A 19,765-nucleotide genomic window follows, 5' to 3' on the forward strand; every position below is an offset into this window, starting at 1 on the left:
GTGCTGATTCAGCAGAACAGAGACAAAATGTAGAAAACCTTCAGCATTTGGGGCAACAGGTGGGGTCAGGGATGGTCAGGGTGAGGTCACACAGGGGTCATGTAAGGTCTTTTTTGACGGGTCTGGCATGGAGGCGACTGACAAGTATTTGAACATTAAGCTTCAGTCAGCAAGTTCAAGTGGCAGCGGGAAGATTTGTCCTGACTGTCCCTGAAAGACTCAAATGTCATGTGACAGAGAGGGAATAATGGTAGCAGGCAGGCACATACTCATTTAGATTCTGGGAGATCTCTGCTGTGGCATTTCCTGCTTCTGTTATAATTATACTGTAAATCTGCTTTAGTTTAATGAAATTATTTAGGCTCAGACACACTCATACACGTTTAATATAATTCCTGACAGGTTGAATGGTTTTGAGAAGAATTTTGATTTGAGTTATATATACTGTCAATGGTTGTGACCTCTGCTCATCATTTAGATATTGTGGCCCTGTCTGCATACTGCTTCATCTACTACTTTGGGCCTCTTAACAAATATGCTTTTCTGCAATAGTGCATATGGAAATAAAAATAAAAACACATTTTTGAAAGAATCCATTTACTTTCTGTCTAAAAAACCCAGTTACATCCTATCTGCTGAGCTTTGCTCATTGTTCATCTGTATTAGGAGCAAAGATTCAGTACGGAGACCTGAAATAGGTTATTGTCAGTCTGATAACAGCTGACAGCAAAGCAATGTTACAGCCATGCTAGCAGCTCTGTGAAGCTGCACTTAGATGTTCTTCAGCATGCTAACGTTTTCTCAGTGACTAAGCTAAAATGCTGATGTTTATCAAGAATACTATTTACCGTGTTTGCCATTATCATTTAGTGTGTTTGTATGTTAACTTTAGCTAGTTTGCATTTAGCACAAAAATATAGCTAATAGGAGTGTCATTAGTATTTGGTAATAAGCTAAAACCTTAAGGACACATTGAAATTTACTTGATGATGGCGTTACATGAAAAGTCAAAGTTATTGAAATAATTACTGAGAGGAGCCATGAATAACTGTACAAAATTTGATTGCAATACATACAACAGTTGTTGAGGCATTTCACTTAAAACCACAAAAGTCAACTTCATTGTGATGCTTGAGGAAAAGTCAACGGATCACTAAAGTCTGTGGGATTCATCGTGTGGCAACCAAGACTGTCTGTACCCATCCAACACTTATGATATTTCAGTCTGAACCAAAGTGGAGGACTGATAGACACTGTCATACGTAGAGCTATGCTATTTGCATTACTAATAAGATTAGTCCAATAAAAACACCGGTGAAAAAACTCTCCGAGTAGCAAAACATATATTCAAATATTACTTGATATCCTGTATATTAAAAGGGATGTCACAGCCAGTGTAAATGTTCATGCTTGCATGCTGTTCTGTGAGGACAGTTTTCTAAAATGGCCTGCAATCTGAAATCCAAATATACCAGAGGTCCCTCCAGAGAGGCCAAGCCTCAACAGCTCCCTCTCTTTCCTGTTTTCATCCACATCTTAATAGCTTTCCATTTAGACAGTGATGAATGTGTGAATGCTATCAGCAGGGTGAGAAAAGATGGGAAGGACCTTGGCTATCATCCTCAAGTGTGTGTCTTTGTATGAGTCTGGGAAACAGAGAAAAAGAGTGTAAATATATATGTGTGTAGGTTTGCATGTATCATGTTGTCACAGCTGATGGGAAACCACATAACTTCACCTGGGGTGAATCCTTTCTCTCAACATACACTGAAAGAATAATGAATTGTTGACTTGTGGAACATAAAGAACAAGTATATGCTGCATACACACTGTATTGATGTGTGTACAGCACATACAGAAGAGTACAATAGTGTGTTAGCTGTAAGTCTTCCACCGTGAACAGCTTTAGTCTCTGGCAGACTGATAAAGGTCAGGCTGGCATTTTAAATTTGTGCGACAGCAGCTTTGCCATGACAAGAATAAAATATCAGAGACAAAGGAGACATGGAAAAACAAAAATATTTTACAATATTTCTCGTGTTTGAGAATGATGTCCTAGTTTTTCTTTTCTATGAATATATTTATTTCAGCATTTCCGAATGAACTAAACAGTGAGAAAATCATTTTTCAGTTACTCAGGAAGATTAACTTTTTACTTACTATAAACAACAAAAGCTTCTGTGTTTAAAAATAATATACATAGATACTAATTTCAATGAATATACAGAAAACAGACTTTTAGATCTACATCATCCAGCTGAAAAACTTTGGATTATAAATACAGTGTGTGGGACGTCTATTCTGTTCTATCAAAAATCTAATAAAAATAACTTTATTTCAGTCAGGAACTTCATTTATGTAAAGGCATCAGTGCATAAACAACACATAACAGGACAGATGACCAACAAAGAGTTGACAACTCTCAAGTGTAGTTTAAAATGTATAAAAATGTCCAGCAGTAAGGTTAAGTGTTCCTAAAATTAGTGATAGACCAAGAAATCAGTCGGCTGATTATTCGGGCCGATGAGTATTTTGAGTTAATCAGCATCGGCTGATGTCTGTGCTCAAGAGGCCAATAAAAAGTGTCTTCAGATTCATCTGCAGGCAGCCATGTCAGTGTGGCTGCTGTGGAACGATGTTAGCACTCGCCTTTGTGAGTTCAAGCCCTATGCTATAACTCTAATGCATCCTGCTGTAAACATAGAGTATGCACTAATTAAATAGAATTATACATGACTTTTCTTTGTTTTGATATCAGCATTTTATATCAGCCATCTGCAGCCCTGCTCTCTAAATATCAGCATTGGCATCGGCCATTGAAAAACCAACATCAGTCGACCACTACTAAGAACATCCATTAAAAAAATTATAAAGCTGATAAAGCTCCCAAACTTCAGGCATCAATGTAATTTTAGGGTGCAGCTAAAAGAGAGAAAACCATAAGACTGGTTTCACCGTAAGGATATATCAAGAATTAAAGGACTTCTGCTCTAGTCTGGTCTTAGTTATCAGATCTTTACACAATTAAAATTCTACTTTTGGTTTTTGGGAGTACTGAATGGTTCATGGCAAATATACATTCCTCATCCGCTGCTCCCTTATTGAAGCATGCAGACCTCTCAGATGGCCTGGGACAGGTCTGCCTGCTGTCCCCAGAGTCAAAACTAAACATGAAGAAGCAGCATTCAGTTTTTATGCAGCACATATCTGGAACAATCTTACAGAAAACTTGGTCTGCTCCAACTGTCAGTTCTTTTAAATCAGGGCTTAAGACTGTTTATTCATATCTCACACAGCACAGCCATTTTTATTCTGCTGTTTAATCTGTCCTATTCTGTTAGTTTATTTGTATTGTCTTTTTATTTTACTCTTTCAAAATCTATATTTATATATGTTTTAAAAGGTTTATACAGATAAACTTGCTTTGCCTTGATTCTATGCAACAATCTGCCTGTACTGTTTACTGTTTGTTATCACGTGGCTCTTGGCAATAAAGACAGTTCTTTTGTTCAGCAGTTAGAGGATATAATGTGATTGCAGGCATTCCAGGGATAAAATGTGCAGTGAACAGCAATACCATGTTAGTATTTACATAATATTACAAGATTATGCTTTTTAAAGGGAATACAAAGTTACCATGACATAATGATTTCATGGTCTCTGGGTTTCCTTTTCAAAGCCTTTCTCTCTAAACGAAAGTCAAATAATTCACAAGTCTGGCTCCAGGCTCAGATGAAGAAAACTTTTAAAAGGAGTACAGTTCGGTTAAATGTTCCATACTCTTTTCAGGTTGGCTCCAATAGACACATAAATTAGGCTTGCTATACAATGTCTCTCTCTCTCTCTCTCTCTCTCTCTCTCTCTCTCTCTCTCTCTCTCTCTCTCTCTCTCTCTCTCTGTCTGAGCCACTTAACACGCTGGCTCGGATCAGATCAGATCCATTCACTCCACTGGGTTTAGAGCCATTAGCTTAATTAGAGACCAGACATTCAATTCACTGTCAGATATCTTGATCCGTTGGCTGCCTTTCAGATGTCTAGCTTACAGTACATCCAGGTTATCATGGTGCCACTCGGTATACTGCAGTGTATGCCTCCCATGGCTGGGCCTGCGCACTGCAGGTTATATCACAGTGACAGATATGTGTTGACTTGTGTGGAGCTTTATAGGTAAAGCATCGCACTGACACTGACAGCATCAGTGGGGACACTATACGATGATATGGTTGTGGCTCCTTGAATGGTACATGTTGTAAAGTCTGTAAAAACTCAACTGATGGGAGGTAAGAGTAAGCCCCCCCCCCCGATAGCTGAAGCAAATCATCGCTCAGCTCCTTTTTAAACTGTCAAACCGACCAGCTCAGCATAGGCCTCCTCACCCTCCGCACAGCTGGACCAGAAGTAATCATTTGGCTGAAAGACTTTGCATTTACTAAATAAAAGCCATACATCATGCTGTCAGTATATATAGTAAACACAGTGTGTGTATCTGTGTGTAGTCTCTTTGCCTGGACATGCATCTATAACACTGCCTCCATAAATACATATAAAAGTATTTATTGTCCGTCAACATGGGCACAAGGGGTGTAATATATAATTCCACACATGCAGATACACATTTATAAAAACAGGTTTACAACCAGGCACACATACTATATATTCTTATATGCACAGACATCCATAACATACTGTAAAATATTACCAGATTTGATAGTTTCTGGCCTAATCCCCACAACCAGATTATAGTATTAACCCTTTAGAGGTCAGACAGGACAACAGATTGCCCTCTCAACAACCCCACCCACTCAACTAGCACACACACGCACACAATACTGACTATACCTGCTATTAACTACCCTCCAACCAGAAGGCGAAACCTCTAGATTAGCAGATTAACGCCGGTGTCAAAGCAGGATGACAACTAAAGTTTCTGTATTACAACAGCTGCTTGGATCATACATAGGGATCATATGTGTTGGTTTATTACTGGCATGAAATATTCATAAATACGCTGCTTTTGCATGCAACTTTTCTTTATTCTATTGAGGAAATAGTTTCTATCACATACAGTGCAGTTTTCACTCTGTTCGGTCAGCCTGCTTTGTATTTCTGAGCAATAAAGTGAGCTGATTAGTTTCTTTCTCTCTGTCTGTACAGTGTGTGGCTGTGATCTGGTGCACTCGGGTTTCTTTCACCACTCTGGGGAGTACATCTGTACAGAGGACTACCAGCGGCTCTATGGGACCCAGTGTGACAGCTGTGACAAGTACATCACTGGAGAGGTGGTATCTGCCCTGGGGAGGACATACCATCCACACTGCTTCGTCTGCAGCATCTGCAGGTAAGGAAAAGGGTTTGTGTTTATAGTCGTTTTCAGATTTAACACATATGGGCCTACTGACACAGAGCTACTCATGTCATTTCTCTCACACTGTGAACCAAAGATATATAGTAAAATGTCTTTTTAAAAAAAGCATGGGTGGGTGATTACAGTAGAAGTAATAGTAGTGCATTTAAAATATTTGTATCTTTTAACACTGTTTACAGCTCTACATATTGTCTCAGCAATCCTCCTGGCACTGCTTCATTCATAACTTGTGACAACAAAAACAACAGCAACAAATGAGATTCTTACAGAGCACCACATACTGTGGTGTATAATGGCTTTGCAGTTACCGATCACTGCTTCTTGCATACCACAGGTGGCCCTTTACAATTAAAATGCAATGACGTATAAGTCCTGCAGGCCGTCTGTGTTTGGTTTCATTGACCAGTTCACAAAACTACTGCAGAATCAATGCAAGGTTTTCATTTAAATGTTCACATACAACCAATCAAACTGGTTTTAACTAATTAAAAGTAACAAAATCAAGGTATATTGAGGCATGCCTTTTCCAGGTTTGTCAGAAAGTGTTTTACTAAAATAAAAACTAAAGGATGGGAAAATTAGGAAACAGGTGCACACACAGATTTTAAAAGGTAAGAGTGAATGAAGTGTCCTGCTTTGGACACAACATTTTAAATTAATTTGTATTGCTACCTTACTTTTTTAATTAAAAGCGGCTATACTGCTTTTTAGTGCCTGTGTGTCACATCCCAAAAACCCTTTTTCATTCAACCCTACCTGCCTGTTAAACTCCCTGCAGGCTTACTAATATAAAATTGAAGCCTTTCAAAAGACATTATGCAACTTTGACTGGCTTTACAATATAAATATATTTTCTTTAAGTATTATTTGTATAATTGTTTTTGGAATTCCACTGCTCTAACCACTCTGGTAAGTGTCGTTAGAGGAGAGCAGGAGGTTGATGAGAAAGACATCCAAGAGCAAACAAGATACGTTTTAAAATATTTTAAATCCGTAGCGATTGTTGTGGTTGGCTGGTCTTGCTTAATTATCATACATCATGTAAATATAATATTGGCTTCAGTTCAGTTCTCTCAAAGCTGGAGTGAATTTCATAAACGTGACTGTAAATTAAGTGTGACTGGGGGGCAGTACAGTAAATATATAAAAGGCTAACTGTCAGTCAGTGTGTAGATGGCTCATCAGGTTTTGGTTTGCTTATGGTGAGAGTTTTTGGAGAGTCCCCCATTTGTGTGTGTGTGTGTGTGTGTGTGTTGTGTGTGTGTGTGTGTGTGTGTGTGTGCCCACTCTACCGAATAAGAGCACACTGTACTAAAGTTGCAAATTAAGCTTATTTATTTTGAAAACGTCTGTGTCAGCATAATGCAGTAAAATTGTGTATCTCAAATGACTTTTTGTCAAAGCATGGCTCAAGCTCCCTCAACAACCGCTCTAGATATGTGCAGAGAAGACAAATAGCATAATATAGAGCTGGGCAGCACATTGATAATTGTTTTATTATTGTAATCATTATCATAAATGCCAGCTCCAGCCTGAACTTCTGTTACCATAGTTGCTGGAGTTTAGGTGCTGGATTTTAGCAAACAGGTTTGTTATCAGATACAGGTCTAGAGTCATTGATACAGTCCAAATGTGAAGTGTAGTCTCATCACAGAAATGTATGAGAATGTATAATAAATTATATCATCACAAAGTACTTATTGGGTTTTTAAAAACACAGGATTCTCACCAGAAATGTTGAATCGTATTTGTACTCTTTCAGCTTTTTGTGTTTCTGACGTGACAGTAGAAGAGCAGTGAATGCTTTATCATTTATCAACCTTCAATGTTTTTTTATTTTTTACTAGAGAAGTTTTGGAAATCTCTGCTGAGATCTGGATACAGATGCATACAATACAATGATAAAAAAGACAGCTGAACCTTGAGGCCAAAAGACATTACTGTAGTACTTAATGTACTTTTGTATTAATATTTTCGTTAAACTCTTTTTTTTTCGCGTTTGCTAAAACATATTCTTTGCAAACTAATGTGTATGTGTAGGTGTAATCAAAAAGCACAACTGACCCTGAAATCTCATATCTTCTTGGATACTGAACTGAATTAGTTTTTAATGCTGTGAGAACAACAAATGCCAAATGCCACAAATTCACAGTCACATCTATTATGCCAGGGTATCTGTAAATATATCAGTTGCATTTGTCAAAACTAAAACGGGAACTATTTGCATAGAGAGGTACTGTACCACTAGGGGAAAGAGGTAAAATACATGGATTTTTTTTGTGATTTGGGTGAACTGACCCTTTAACTTCATGTAGCAAAAAAGGAGAATTTCTGCATTGCCATATCTGCATAGCTTTACTGAAATTGTCTGTGTGTGTTCTCAGGAGCCCGTTCCCAATTGGAGACAGGGTGACCTTCTGTGGAAAGAAGTGTGTATGTCAGCAGTGCTCACACACCCTGAGCAGCAATAAGCCCGTCAAGGTCCACGGACCAAGCTGTAAGAAACAAACACACACACACACACACACACACACACACAAATATATGCTATACTTATATTGAAAATTTCCTAAACTGTAATATGACATTGGTTGGGCATAATGCATGACGAGCTGTGCAGTTATCCAAAGATAATGCATGAAGTGAGTATGTTATTTTTCATTGCTTCTGCAGGACCACGGCTACTTGCCAGCAATCAAAATGTAATGATTGCTTATCCACATTTTGAGGCAATGTAGTATGTTCATAAATGGAAATGATTTGTTGTCAGCCTTGTTGTATTCAACAGTGAATTGAACTAGCTAAGGTGCCGTTTTCCCTCCCCAACAATTAGGAGAAACAGCTACAACACATAAGTTCTCATGCAGCTTCTAGGATTAAAGTCTAGTATTCATCACTGTATTTTTTCCATCTAAAGGCCAAAACCAACCATGTTTAGTCTGTCTCTCAATACTTTCTGACATCCCTACCTTTTTTGTTTCCTACTGAAGACATAAATCTTTAAAAAAAAATGTAACTGCTGGTTGATCAAACTATACTCAAACAGGATTAAATAGTGAATTTGTGTAGGATTGACTCAAATAAACTACAGTTCCCACATTTATGGTGATGATGGGACATATAATCCAGTGCAACAGTGTGGCTCAGTTATGTGTTTTTAATAGATTTTGGACAATGGACATCTTTGACACAAAGGAGTAAGCCGGTTTTGGCTATACAGACAATTCATGGTTTTTGTCTCTTTGTGGTATTTGTTTACAGAATTAATGTAAGCTACTACATCAGAGCAGTGCAATTACCCAAAAATGCTGCATACCTCCTGGCCATATTGTAGGAAGGTTAATCTGTGGCCATGATTTTATGTAGCTTACTGGTATTTAATTACAGTTAATCACATCTTTATGATTCATCCAGCATGTAAGACAGTTTGTTCCCCTACATGTGAAAAAAAAAAAAAAACCCTTGAAGAATTTTACTGTCCACCTGCTGAACACTGCAAAACATAGCCTCATTCCCTGCAGCTACACACCCACCCACCCACACACACACACACACACACACACACACACACACACACACACAGAAGGTGGCCTGCTGCTCCAGGTAGTCTTGTAGCCTGGTTCTGGTAGCTCCATCTGGCAAGGACAGTGTGACTATCTCGACGGGAAAAAGGGACGAGGAAAAGAGAGAGAGGAAGGAGGAGAGAAGTGATGAGAGGTTGGCAGAGCAGAGAGGCAAGGACAGAGAGGAGGGATGATAAATGCATCAGTGCTCAAAACGTTGAAGCTGCTCTTATCTTCCTTGTGTGTTTTCTCAGTGCTGCATTTCCTGCTTCTCCTCTCCTCTAGACTGTGCAGGCTGTGGCGAGGAGATCAAACAGGGTCAGTCTCTGCTGGCTCTTGAGAGACAATGGCACGTCAGTTGTTTTAAATGTCGAACGTGTGGCTGTGCGCTCACTGGAGAGTACATCAGCAAGTAGGTGGCATCAACACCCAGATTTCTCCCCAGATTTTCCCAAGCTATTGACATCTTCTGTATATCAGTTAAATTCTATTTGCCAGAGAGGTAACCAAAACGTATCACATCAGTCTTTCACCACAGTATTTATTTAAATGTTTAGACTTGGAAGTCACAATGACGACTCCTGTGAATATTGCAGGAATCTGTTGTCAGGGATTAAGAACAATGTGTTACAGGATAAATAATAGTGGAACAGCTGCACAAAGCCAGGAGGTAAATTCAAACTGAGAACCTCCTTTTTTTGTTCCGGGCAGGGATGGGATACCTTACTGTGAGACTGACTACCACACTCAGTTTGGAATCAGGTGTGACAGCTGTAACAGGTACATCAGCGGCAGAGTACTTGAGGTGAGTGCATTTTTCCACCTTTGAATATGTGTGTAAGCTGAAGACAGATGGGAATATGTGGGGGAATGTGCATGATTTTTGTCTGTTTGTGTCTTTGTGAGAAAAAAGTGTGAGTTTGTGTGCATGCATGGAAGCATGTGTGTGTATGTGTGTGTGTCGGTCTATAAAAAGCTGTGAAAAAATGCAGCTGTCCCTCTTTAAATGACTGAAGTGTCGACTGATGATGACGCAGCTTTGGAAAACCAACAAAGCAACACTCTCCCATCTCCTCTACTCTTGTTGAATTTTTTTTCAATTTCTTATCGCGCCTCTCGCCATTCTTCACTCCTCATTGTTTTCCTCTGTTTCTTATCACCGCTCTGTTCTCGTTTCCTCAATTGTGTCATCTGATTTTGCTTCTCTCTGCCTTATTTATTTCCTATCACTTTTTTCTTTCCTTTCCTGTCTTTTACTTTTCTCCCCTCCAGGCTGGTGGTAAACGCTACCATCCCAGCTGTGCCAGGTGCGCCCGCTGTCACATGATGTTCCTGGAAGGAGAGGAAATGTACCTTACAGGTGAGGGAAAAGAGGAGAGGAGAGCCAGACAAATGGTACAATATATGTGGAACCTATGGAATTGATTGTGACCATACAGCGGGGCTTCTGCATACAGCTAACAGGCATAAAAATAGACTTGTAGCATCTATTGAATTAGCTGAATCCTGCAAGTATCCAGATGGCCTGAGTGTTTCTGCATCTGTGGAAGTGTAAGTGTGTGTGTGTGTGTGTGTGTGTGTGTGTGTGTGTGTGTGTGTGTGTGTGTGTGTGTGTGTGACAAAGAGAGAAGGCATGTTAGAGAGCAGTAGGATATGGTCACCTGATAAATGACTGCTTTTAACAAAGCACCATTATATAGGTTATTGATCTCACATATAGCACTCAGTGGTAAAGACACACATGCCCACACCTTCCCCCCGCTGATGTTTTCTTGATACACACAAAGGCTGGAGTCAATTACCTCTCAACCTTCGCCTCTGTGTCCATTACTCTGCGTTGCCCCTGACAGAATTAATCTGAATGAAACCGACTTCGCTGGAGGTTTAAATCTAATCATCCAGGAGCTTCTGTTAAACTAATTAGATTATTGCAATTAAAGTTAATGAGCTTCATCATGGATTCACTGGCCAACCTTCTTGACCATGTGAAAAAAACTTGCATTTTAATGCATTTTCATTAATGTTTTTTTTAATTAACCAACCAAATGTCCTACAAATTATTGTAGGACTCAGCCTCGGTACACAGGACGCTTGCTCTACCAACTGAGCTAACCGGGTTAAAAATGTTTTGCAGATAAATACAATATCAGCATGTCTGATATGTTGAAAAAATTTACATTTCCTTGAAAACATGATATTAATGTAAATTAGCTGCATATGCACATACTGTAGGAGATATGGTTGCATAAACAGGTCACAGCTGGAAGTAAGAGCCCTGCAATAGTAAACTGCACAAATGTCTCTTTCAAGATAAAGCTGAACCAGCACCATGCACTGTAGTTAAAAACAGTTTGTGTAACATGATGATTTGGCCTGACTGAGTTGAATCCAGATTAAGTGTAGAGTTACTGTACCGTAACATGTGGCGGACACACAGTGTCCCAGAGTCGCCTCCTGTTTCACCTCATTGACATTCTGCCGCTCACCTGCTCACAGCCACCAGTAAAACTAAGCATTTGCATATTGTACCTGAAGTCTGTGCGTCTGTATGTGTGTGCATTTTAATCCAGGCCTGTAAATGCATACAGGCGTCATTTCCTGTGTATGTCTGTGTGTGTGCTTGAATGCATGTTTGCACATTTGTGTGCATATATATGCAGGTGTGTGTGTGTGTGTGTGTGCTGAGCTCCAGTGAGCTGCCCCAAGGTTACATTCACTCCTTTTGATGACTTCAGACATGTAGGAGGGCTGAGCAATCACCCTCGTGAGACACACTCAATTACGACACACACGCACACTCTCTCTCTCACACACACACACAGTCACACATAACATATGTGCACACACCCTTGCAATCAATCTCATGATGCATGTCTGGAATAAGAAGTGGTGTGTGTGTGTGTGTGTGTGTGTGTGTGTGTGTGTGTGTGTGTTTGTGTGTGTGTGTGTGTGTGTGTGTGTGTGTGTGTGTGTGTGTGTGTGTGTGTGTGTGTGTGTGTGTGTGTGTGTGTATGTGTTGGAGGTGGGGGTGGAGAACTATTTTATGAAGTAATCGTGAATGTTTAATCTCAACAACTGCTCTTTAAATGGATAAATGGATGGAAATAGTATGTTTATTGTTCCCTCAGTTGTTCTAATTATTCAAAATCATAACACCTCCAGTCTATATGGCAACAACTTTGACAGCAGGTCATGGAAAGTTTTGCTCAGGGTGTTCAATCCCCTCAAATGTCATGCCCTGCTCCTCCAAGTTTTACAGAGTTACCAAATTTGCTATTTTTTCATTCTAAAGAAACATGAATGAATAATAAAAACAAGCACATGTTCTCATTTTAGATGACATAACATTTGTCCTTAAGACATAATACAGATGAGTTGTTAAAGGACCAGTGTGTAGGATTTAGTGGCATCTAGCGATGCTTCACCCTCCCTTTTTCCAAGCACGATGGGGACCTTAAGGTGACCACGAAATGTGCGGAAAACGTGTAAAAGTAATAGATTAATCAATTTTTAGTTTTAGGTCCTGTCAGGTTTTTATCCCATCAAGCCTTTTGAGAAAAATAGCCAGTGATACTGTCAATAATATATCAGTATCAGTCCTAAATTGCGAAGAGCATTCATTTGGTGCTTACAATAATTTAACAATATTTGTTTGATCCAGTGGACAGAAAATATCTGTTGGTTGAAACTTTCTGCCATCTTGTATTTCTTGCCACAGGTGACTGATCAGTGGTGCCAAACAAGATATTTTTGTTGCAATATAGAGAAATACTCTCACCTCCAAGTAGAAACTAATTGTAGTTTGACTGCATTCATCCGTACAGTGACTCACACGCCTAAAGTCTACAGTAAATTTTAAAAGCAAGGGCACCAGACATCAGGAGGTTCAAGGAATGGAATAAATCATAGTACATATCTGAATGGTAACATTAGCCTGCTGTCAATGCTGTCTCTCATGGCAGCATGATTCAGCAAAAAGCCAAATGCCTGAGGACATTTAAATATCTGCTGCTTTATAGCTTTAGAATTTCAAATGGCACGAGCATAAATGCCAATATTGCTTCCCTAAATTTCACTGGCTGCCTTCATCTCTTCTTTTGAATATCAGTGGTCAACATAAGGACGCCAGTGTTGTCCACTGATTAACCTCAATTTGCATAAAGTTTATATAAGGGGAAAAATAACTGTGTCTAAACATAGCTGGGGCCTCCTTCCCAAACAGAAAGACCAAGGAGTTACATTTGAATCATTATTTTGTGACAAATTTCAGGCAGCTAATTTTCTCAGAATTGATGTGCGGTGCAGTGGTTTGGATTGAATTCCTTTTCTCTGCACCATTTAGATTCTCCTCATCCAGGAGATAAAGCATCTCAAGTCCAAGGCCATACATCTGTTCGGCAGCAGAGTTGAGGAGCGTGGGTGGGACGGGGGTGCACTGAATCACCACGCATGGTTTCTGTCTACAGTATTGATTTTGTGTGCGGGTGTGTGTGGTTGTTGCGTGTGTAGTCTACTTCCCCGTACCTCAGTGTAAGTGTGTGCCTGTTTGTGTGTGTGTGCAGGTCAGATTTATGGTGTTGATAGTGGTTGTATATTAGAGTCATGATCAGCTGTCCATTCAGTTGCCCTGCTTTACCCCGAGGCCCGAGAAAATGATAGTCAGTGTGTGTCTGTGCAGTCAGAGCGGATATATTACTCATTATCATTATCAGATCCACGTGTATATAACATCCTGACATTAGTGGTTTATTGTTAGTATTATCTAATAGCCTCCATTCATTCCCTCTTTCCTCTTTTGCTCTATAGTAAAGTTTTTTCCTTCCTCTTTCCTTTGTCCTCCTTTGACCTCCCTTAACCTGCCTTGTTATTGATCAGTTACATTTTTAGGATTACTGTTAAAGCATGATGTTGTCAAAGCAGTGTGTCTGATTAGCATATGTGTACACAAAGGGTATTCAATAAATGTGCATTAATGAATTAGAAATAATAAGACAATAAGTGAAGCAAACTGAATGTGTAATGTACTTATACAGAATACTGTATTATTAAACTACTGTATGCACTTCTCTGTCTTTTCTGTTTCTTTTCTTCTCGCTCTCTTTTGCATGATGATCCATGATTTGGGCTAGATTTCTCATTTAAATAATTTTGTTAGTTAGCTGATTAAGAACTTCATTGACCACATTGTGGAAAACTGTCTTCAACTTCACCACACGACATTAAAAACAAGAGATAAGACGACTGATGAGGAACACAGTATCTACAAACAAATAAATACAGTTAGTGATTTTCAAAGAGGTAAAGGGCCTGCTAAATACAGCAAAGAGAAAAAAAGCTCCATATGCTGATTACTTGACGTCTGGACTTTCCAAGTTTTTGTGAAGCTTTAAGGGATACGTGGTGACACTGTACTTCATTTATTTATTATTGATAGATGGATATATTGTTATTGTTACTGTTACATATTGTTTATTGAGTATTGATGTGTAGTAGAGTGGGCTGAAATTTCAATAAGATCAGAAATTCTACAGCTATCAGCTCTGTGAGGCTGTACTTAAACACAGGTGCTTTAAGCTAAATGCTTATGTCAGCATGACCTTCTTAGTTTACTGGACTGGGAAATGGTGCTAGGTATTAAAGGATTGCCAAAAATACTACCATAACAAATGTTATTGAGAAATTTCACTCAAAGACATACAAATCCACCTCACTGTGGCAGGAGTCGGGGGTTCTCCAAAGTCAGTGGAATAACCATAAATGTCCATAAACCACAAGTGTCTAAACAAAATTTCATGGCACTCTGTGTTATAGTTATTCAGTCTGGAACAAAGTGGAGTGGACAGTGCCATCCCTTGAGCCCCTCTGCTAACATGGCTAAACTCTCTCTCTCTCTCTCTTTCTGTGTTCCTCTTTGTTTATCTGTGTGGGGAGACAAGAAGACTTACATCCTCTGTCCTCAGACCAGACAAACTGCCTCCTGTGTGTGTGTGCCTGTGTGTGTGTGTGTGTGTGTGTGTGTGTGTGTGTGTGTGTGTGTGTGTGTGTGTGTGTTGTTGTTGTTGATTGATGTTGATGCACTTGAGAGAGGCTGATCTACTCTTGATAGGATGCCATAAAACTGTATGGCTGCTGCCCACACACAGTAAACAAAGTAAACTGAGCTAAAATTGTGCGTTGTGTGCTTGTGTGTGTGTAGGTTCAGAGGTTTGGCACCCGATGTGTAAAGAAGCAGCAAGGCTGGAGAGAAAACTGAGGGTGAGCGATACTCTAAATATCCACAACTCCCTGCCCTCCCTCTCTATTTCTGTTGACGTCCTCTCTGTGTTTTTCTTTGTCTCTGTGTCTGAAAATTTCTCATTCTTGGTTTCAAGCTACATTGTTCTAAACAAAGTTGCCCTCCAGATAAATGTAGCATTGTTTTAAAACCAACCTCCCTGTCTACTACTTTTTAATCTTGCCCTTAACTAATAAAATACTGTTAAATATAAGATATAGTGCTTTGGACACATTTTCTTCGTATTTTACAGCATTACATGTAATTTATGAAAGACAGGGAACATCTTTTTTATCTTTATTTGGTGGAACTTATCCAAAGAGCCCTTGAAAATGTCCATTTTTTATGTCTGAAACAGCATTTTATTTGAAATATTTATAAAGACTGCACTTTGGTAGTCTGGCTGCCTGCTAGAGCAAAGAGTTACAGGCTGTCTTTCCAGAAATAAGGCAAAAAAGTACCATGAAAGTGCAAATAACACAATATGTGTTCTTTACATTAGGACAGAGGAGGAAGTGTTTCTGTAGTCCTCCTCATAGCTTACATTCTTTGTACATAAAACATTTTTCTAATTAAGAACAACAAAAACTGCATTTCTCTCCTTTTATAGTCAAATGTTGGCACTGCTCATCTCACCTAAGTTAACATAATGTAAATACTGCAAATTCAAGGTCTTAGCCAGTGTGTTTATGACTGGCTTTCTCTCATTGGTTATCTTATCTCCTTGTTATTGTCAACTTCCTTTTTGAAAATTACTACCCCAATGACACTTAATGAGAATGTATTAGTTTCAGTTATATACTGTAGTTACAATGTAAAGATTTAGAAAACTCGAATAAATAAGGGAACCAGCCGCAATTAAACTCGTGTCAACTCAGTTTAAGAAGTTCTAGTGTTCAAATGACTATACATTACTTATTCTGTCAACTGGTCGTTTTCTGTGTAGATAACTTCACTGGTTTATAGACAAACTTAAATTAAGTTGAGCCAACAAGTAGTTATATTGTCAAGAGCTGATAGACTTTTTTCCAGTTGTATTTGTTTTTCACTCACTGGTTCCACAACTTCAGAAGACAAGAACTTTCTCACTTTAATAACTTTAACTTTAATGATTCAAAGATTGCAAATTATAAGGAATTGCTCACTTTTATTGAGGCAAGAGACTGGTTGGTTGTCTCAACTAAAACCTTTACTTACATTTTTATGTCTTAACAACTTGTTTATGCCAAATAATAAACAGTAAGGTGTTGTTTTTGCTGTGTGTGACAGTCTTATCCACACCCCTCCAAATAAGGTGTTACCAAAAATTTGAGTGTGTGTGTGTGTGTGTGTGTGTGTGTGTGTGTGTGTGTGTGCATATGTGTGTGCATGATTTTACATGGCAAAGACCCACCTGACAACACATACTAATTGGTTGTTGATTGCTGTGTATGATGTCTTTATTATTATTATTTTTAGTTCTTCAAAATTGAATTACATGTATAAGATCAGGTTGTTTTTTTTTTGTATTTGAGCTAACTTTGACCTCAGACTCTTATTTTGGTCTTACCAGCTGAGACGTACCTCTGAGACGGCGTCCCTTTCCTCTCCAGGCTCCTCTCCTCTCCTTGGCTCCCCCCACCGGCTCATCTGTGTAAGTATCACCATGGTTACACCAACAATGGTGTGGTTACACCCTCAGCTGTCACTGTCACAGGCTTCAATCAAAATATAATCGACAGCGACAGAAGCACAAAGAGTCCCTGAAAGCTCATTCTGTCGACCCTATCTGTCTTTGAGCAGACTTTTCTTGTCTATTTGTCTGTCCCCCTGCTACTGGCCTGTCTGCAGCACAATTAAGCCTTAGTTATGGGTATATAATCAATTTAAGAACCTCTTTTATTTTCTATGACTTTTCTTATGGGAGACTGGTTTTATACTCTTTTAAAATTGTCATTAAATAAGCCTTAAAGTATTTTAATTAAACCAACTCATCTGTCAGTCAGTCAGTCATCTTCTTTCTTTGTCTGTGTTCATATGATACAGTTTGTTTATACTTCTTTGCTGAGCTTTTTTGCCTTATTTCTGGAAAGACAGCCTGTTATTATGCATGAACAAATTCTACTGTTGCTCCGCTGAGGCTACCGTACACTCTTTCCTGGCTTTGCTCACCATCACAGATTCCTGCATTTTTACCGGTTGTAGAATTTCCTGCTAGCAAGCACTGGCTTGTTTTAAGCAAGGTAGCTAGCATGTGTTTCATGACGGAGACTTGTTGCCAGGACAAATCCTGCAACGTCTTTATGCGGATGATATAGTTCTTTATTGCTTCGCCGATACTGCACAGTCTGCACCACAGATACTACAAAAAGCCTCATTTGGTGGGACGGGATTAACAAGGAAATTGAAATTAGTCCTGAATGCAAACAAGACTAACTATATATTCTATATTCTCTACAATAATTTGCATATTACCGCACTGAATTGACAATCTATTTGTTTACTTGCTAATTATTTGTTGTGTTTATTTATTCTGTTGTACTCTCTGCAATTCTACTGCTATTTATGTCAGATGTCCTATTTTTGCCTCTGTTTCCATTCTGCCTCTCTCTCTGTCAACCCGCCTCTCTCTTTCTCACAGTCTAAAACTGACGGTGATGTTTTGGACTATAAACAGCTGGCAGCTCTGCCCAGGGTCAAAGCCATATATGACATCCAGCGGCCTGACATCATTCCTTATCAGGCCGACCATGCACACACACACCTCTCAGATGACACTCTGGAGCGATATAGCTGTGGACAGGTACACACACACACACACACACACACACACACACACACACACACACACACACACACACACACACACACACACACACACACATATATAACAAAATATAAATAACAAATATTTATTTTTCTCCATCTCATTCAGTCACTGGGCTCCTTATCGCCGTACTCTCATGTAAGTACTCCACCGAAGAATCTTACTCCAAATATTTTACTCCAAAGTCATAGCTGTACTTCATATGTGATAGTTACTGTTTGCAAGGAGCAGGGAACAACAGTGTCTTTGAAGTGGGAAACACTTGCAGTCTGTTCTACGTAAAGCACTGTCTTCATGAAGAGACTTACAGATAAATAACATCTGATTTTATATATAATCAATCAATAAACTGCACAGATACAGAGCTACGCAGGCGTGATAGATCCACATTAAATACAGTTGCTTTGTCAGTGTCTCAGCGGTAACGGTTGTGGTCGTTCAGTCACCAACCCCCTTTAAGTGCCACAACAATCCCTGACCTCATCCCTTACATATACGTGATTTCAGTGAGTTTTGCACAGTCAAGGATACAAATTAAAAATGTTGGAATAAGAAAGCACTGGTGTTGCATCGATACTCAGTATCGGAAATAACCTGAGTTGAGGTATTAGAATTGGAGGAGGAGCGAAAAAGTTAGATTGAGCAATCTGCAGTGAGTTTCAAATCTTTGCAGGCTGATCTTCATTGGCATAAACTGCTAAAACTGGCTGCCAGGAAGGTCAGAAAAAAAAAATCTAAAAACTGATGGTCATTTAAACAAATGAGCAAAACTCCCTATGTAACCACAACTTTTCATTTTTGCACATCTCTGTATTTGTGCATATTAAATATAGAAGATAAGGTCTTGAGGTGCTATCAGGACAGAGCCAGGATAACTGTTTTCCCCTGTTTCCAGTCTTTATGCTGCGTATTCGTGTACAGACATAAGAGTGGTAACAAATCTATTTAACACTTGGCAAAAAAAAAGGAAATAAGCATATTTACCAAAATGTGAAACTATTCCTTTTAGAATATGGCTGCTTCGTATTCTAAGAGCTATGACATCCAAAATAAACTGTTTTCTGCCGCAGTCTTTCCTCACAACCCGTGTAAACATTCACACTTCACTGACCAAATATCTTAGGAACATATGTGTCTGTAGGTGTGTGTGTGTGTGTGTGTGTGTGTGTGTGTGTGTGTTTCTGTGTGTGTGTGTGTATGTGTGTATGTGTGTGTGTGTGTGTGTGTGTGTGTGTGTGTAACTGTGGAGAACTTGCACAGTGTAGAATATGGAACTTCTCTCTGTGATTAAAATTGTGTTTTGGAAAGAGTCTTGTGTTGTCTAATTTACTGCATTTAGTAAATGAAACTGCATTACTGTAAGACAGCCTCTCTCTCTCTCTCTCTCTCTCTCTCTCTCTCTCTCTCTCTCTCTCTCTCTCTCTCTCTCTCTCTCTCTCTCCAGGATCTCTTGGACGGCGTTGACTTGAGAACGAGGCGTTCCTCCAGCTCCATCTTCACTGACTCTCCTGCACACAGTCGCCACGGAGGCTCCCCGCTGCATTGTTATCTCCCCGGTAATGCGCCCACTCAAGCAAAGACACACACACACATACACGCAGAAAATATGAGTTCCCTAACTGCAAAGATGTACTAGCTCTTTGAGTGGGTGCAACTCAATGTTGTGTCCAGTTTGAATCCCCAGAATTCATACGGCACCCCGATAGACACACACACACACACACACTCAAGTACATGTAATTCATCAGGTTGTCA

At 39.3% G+C, this 19,765-nt stretch overlaps 1 protein-coding gene across 4 annotated transcripts in view; it reads left to right on the forward strand.

Moving 5' to 3' along the window:
• LOC127363727 (actin-binding LIM protein 3-like) overlaps positions 1-19,765 on the forward strand; it is a 45,367-nt gene that overhangs the window by 10,773 nt on the left and 14,829 nt on the right. For all 4 annotated transcript variants that reach the window (XM_051400559.1, XM_051400562.1, XM_051400561.1 and 1 more), the window contains exons 3-12: positions 5,157-5,340; positions 7,752-7,864; positions 9,216-9,342; positions 9,642-9,735; positions 10,203-10,290; positions 15,127-15,185; positions 16,757-16,837; positions 17,825-17,986; positions 18,119-18,148; positions 19,455-19,566. In XM_051400559.1, the coding sequence (XP_051256519.1) occupies positions 5,157-5,340; positions 7,752-7,864; positions 9,216-9,342; positions 9,642-9,735; positions 10,203-10,290; positions 15,127-15,185; positions 16,757-16,837; positions 17,825-17,986; positions 18,119-18,148; positions 19,455-19,566 (1,050 nt within the window). The remainder of the gene's footprint in view (positions 1-5,156; positions 5,341-7,751; positions 7,865-9,215; positions 9,343-9,641; positions 9,736-10,202; positions 10,291-15,126; positions 15,186-16,756; positions 16,838-17,824; positions 17,987-18,118; positions 18,149-19,454; positions 19,567-19,765) is intronic.

This window comes from Dicentrarchus labrax, unplaced genomic scaffold, assembly GCF_905237075.1.
Source record: "Dicentrarchus labrax unplaced genomic scaffold, dlabrax2021, whole genome shotgun sequence".
NCBI lineage: Eukaryota > Metazoa > Chordata > Actinopteri > Moronidae > Dicentrarchus > Dicentrarchus labrax.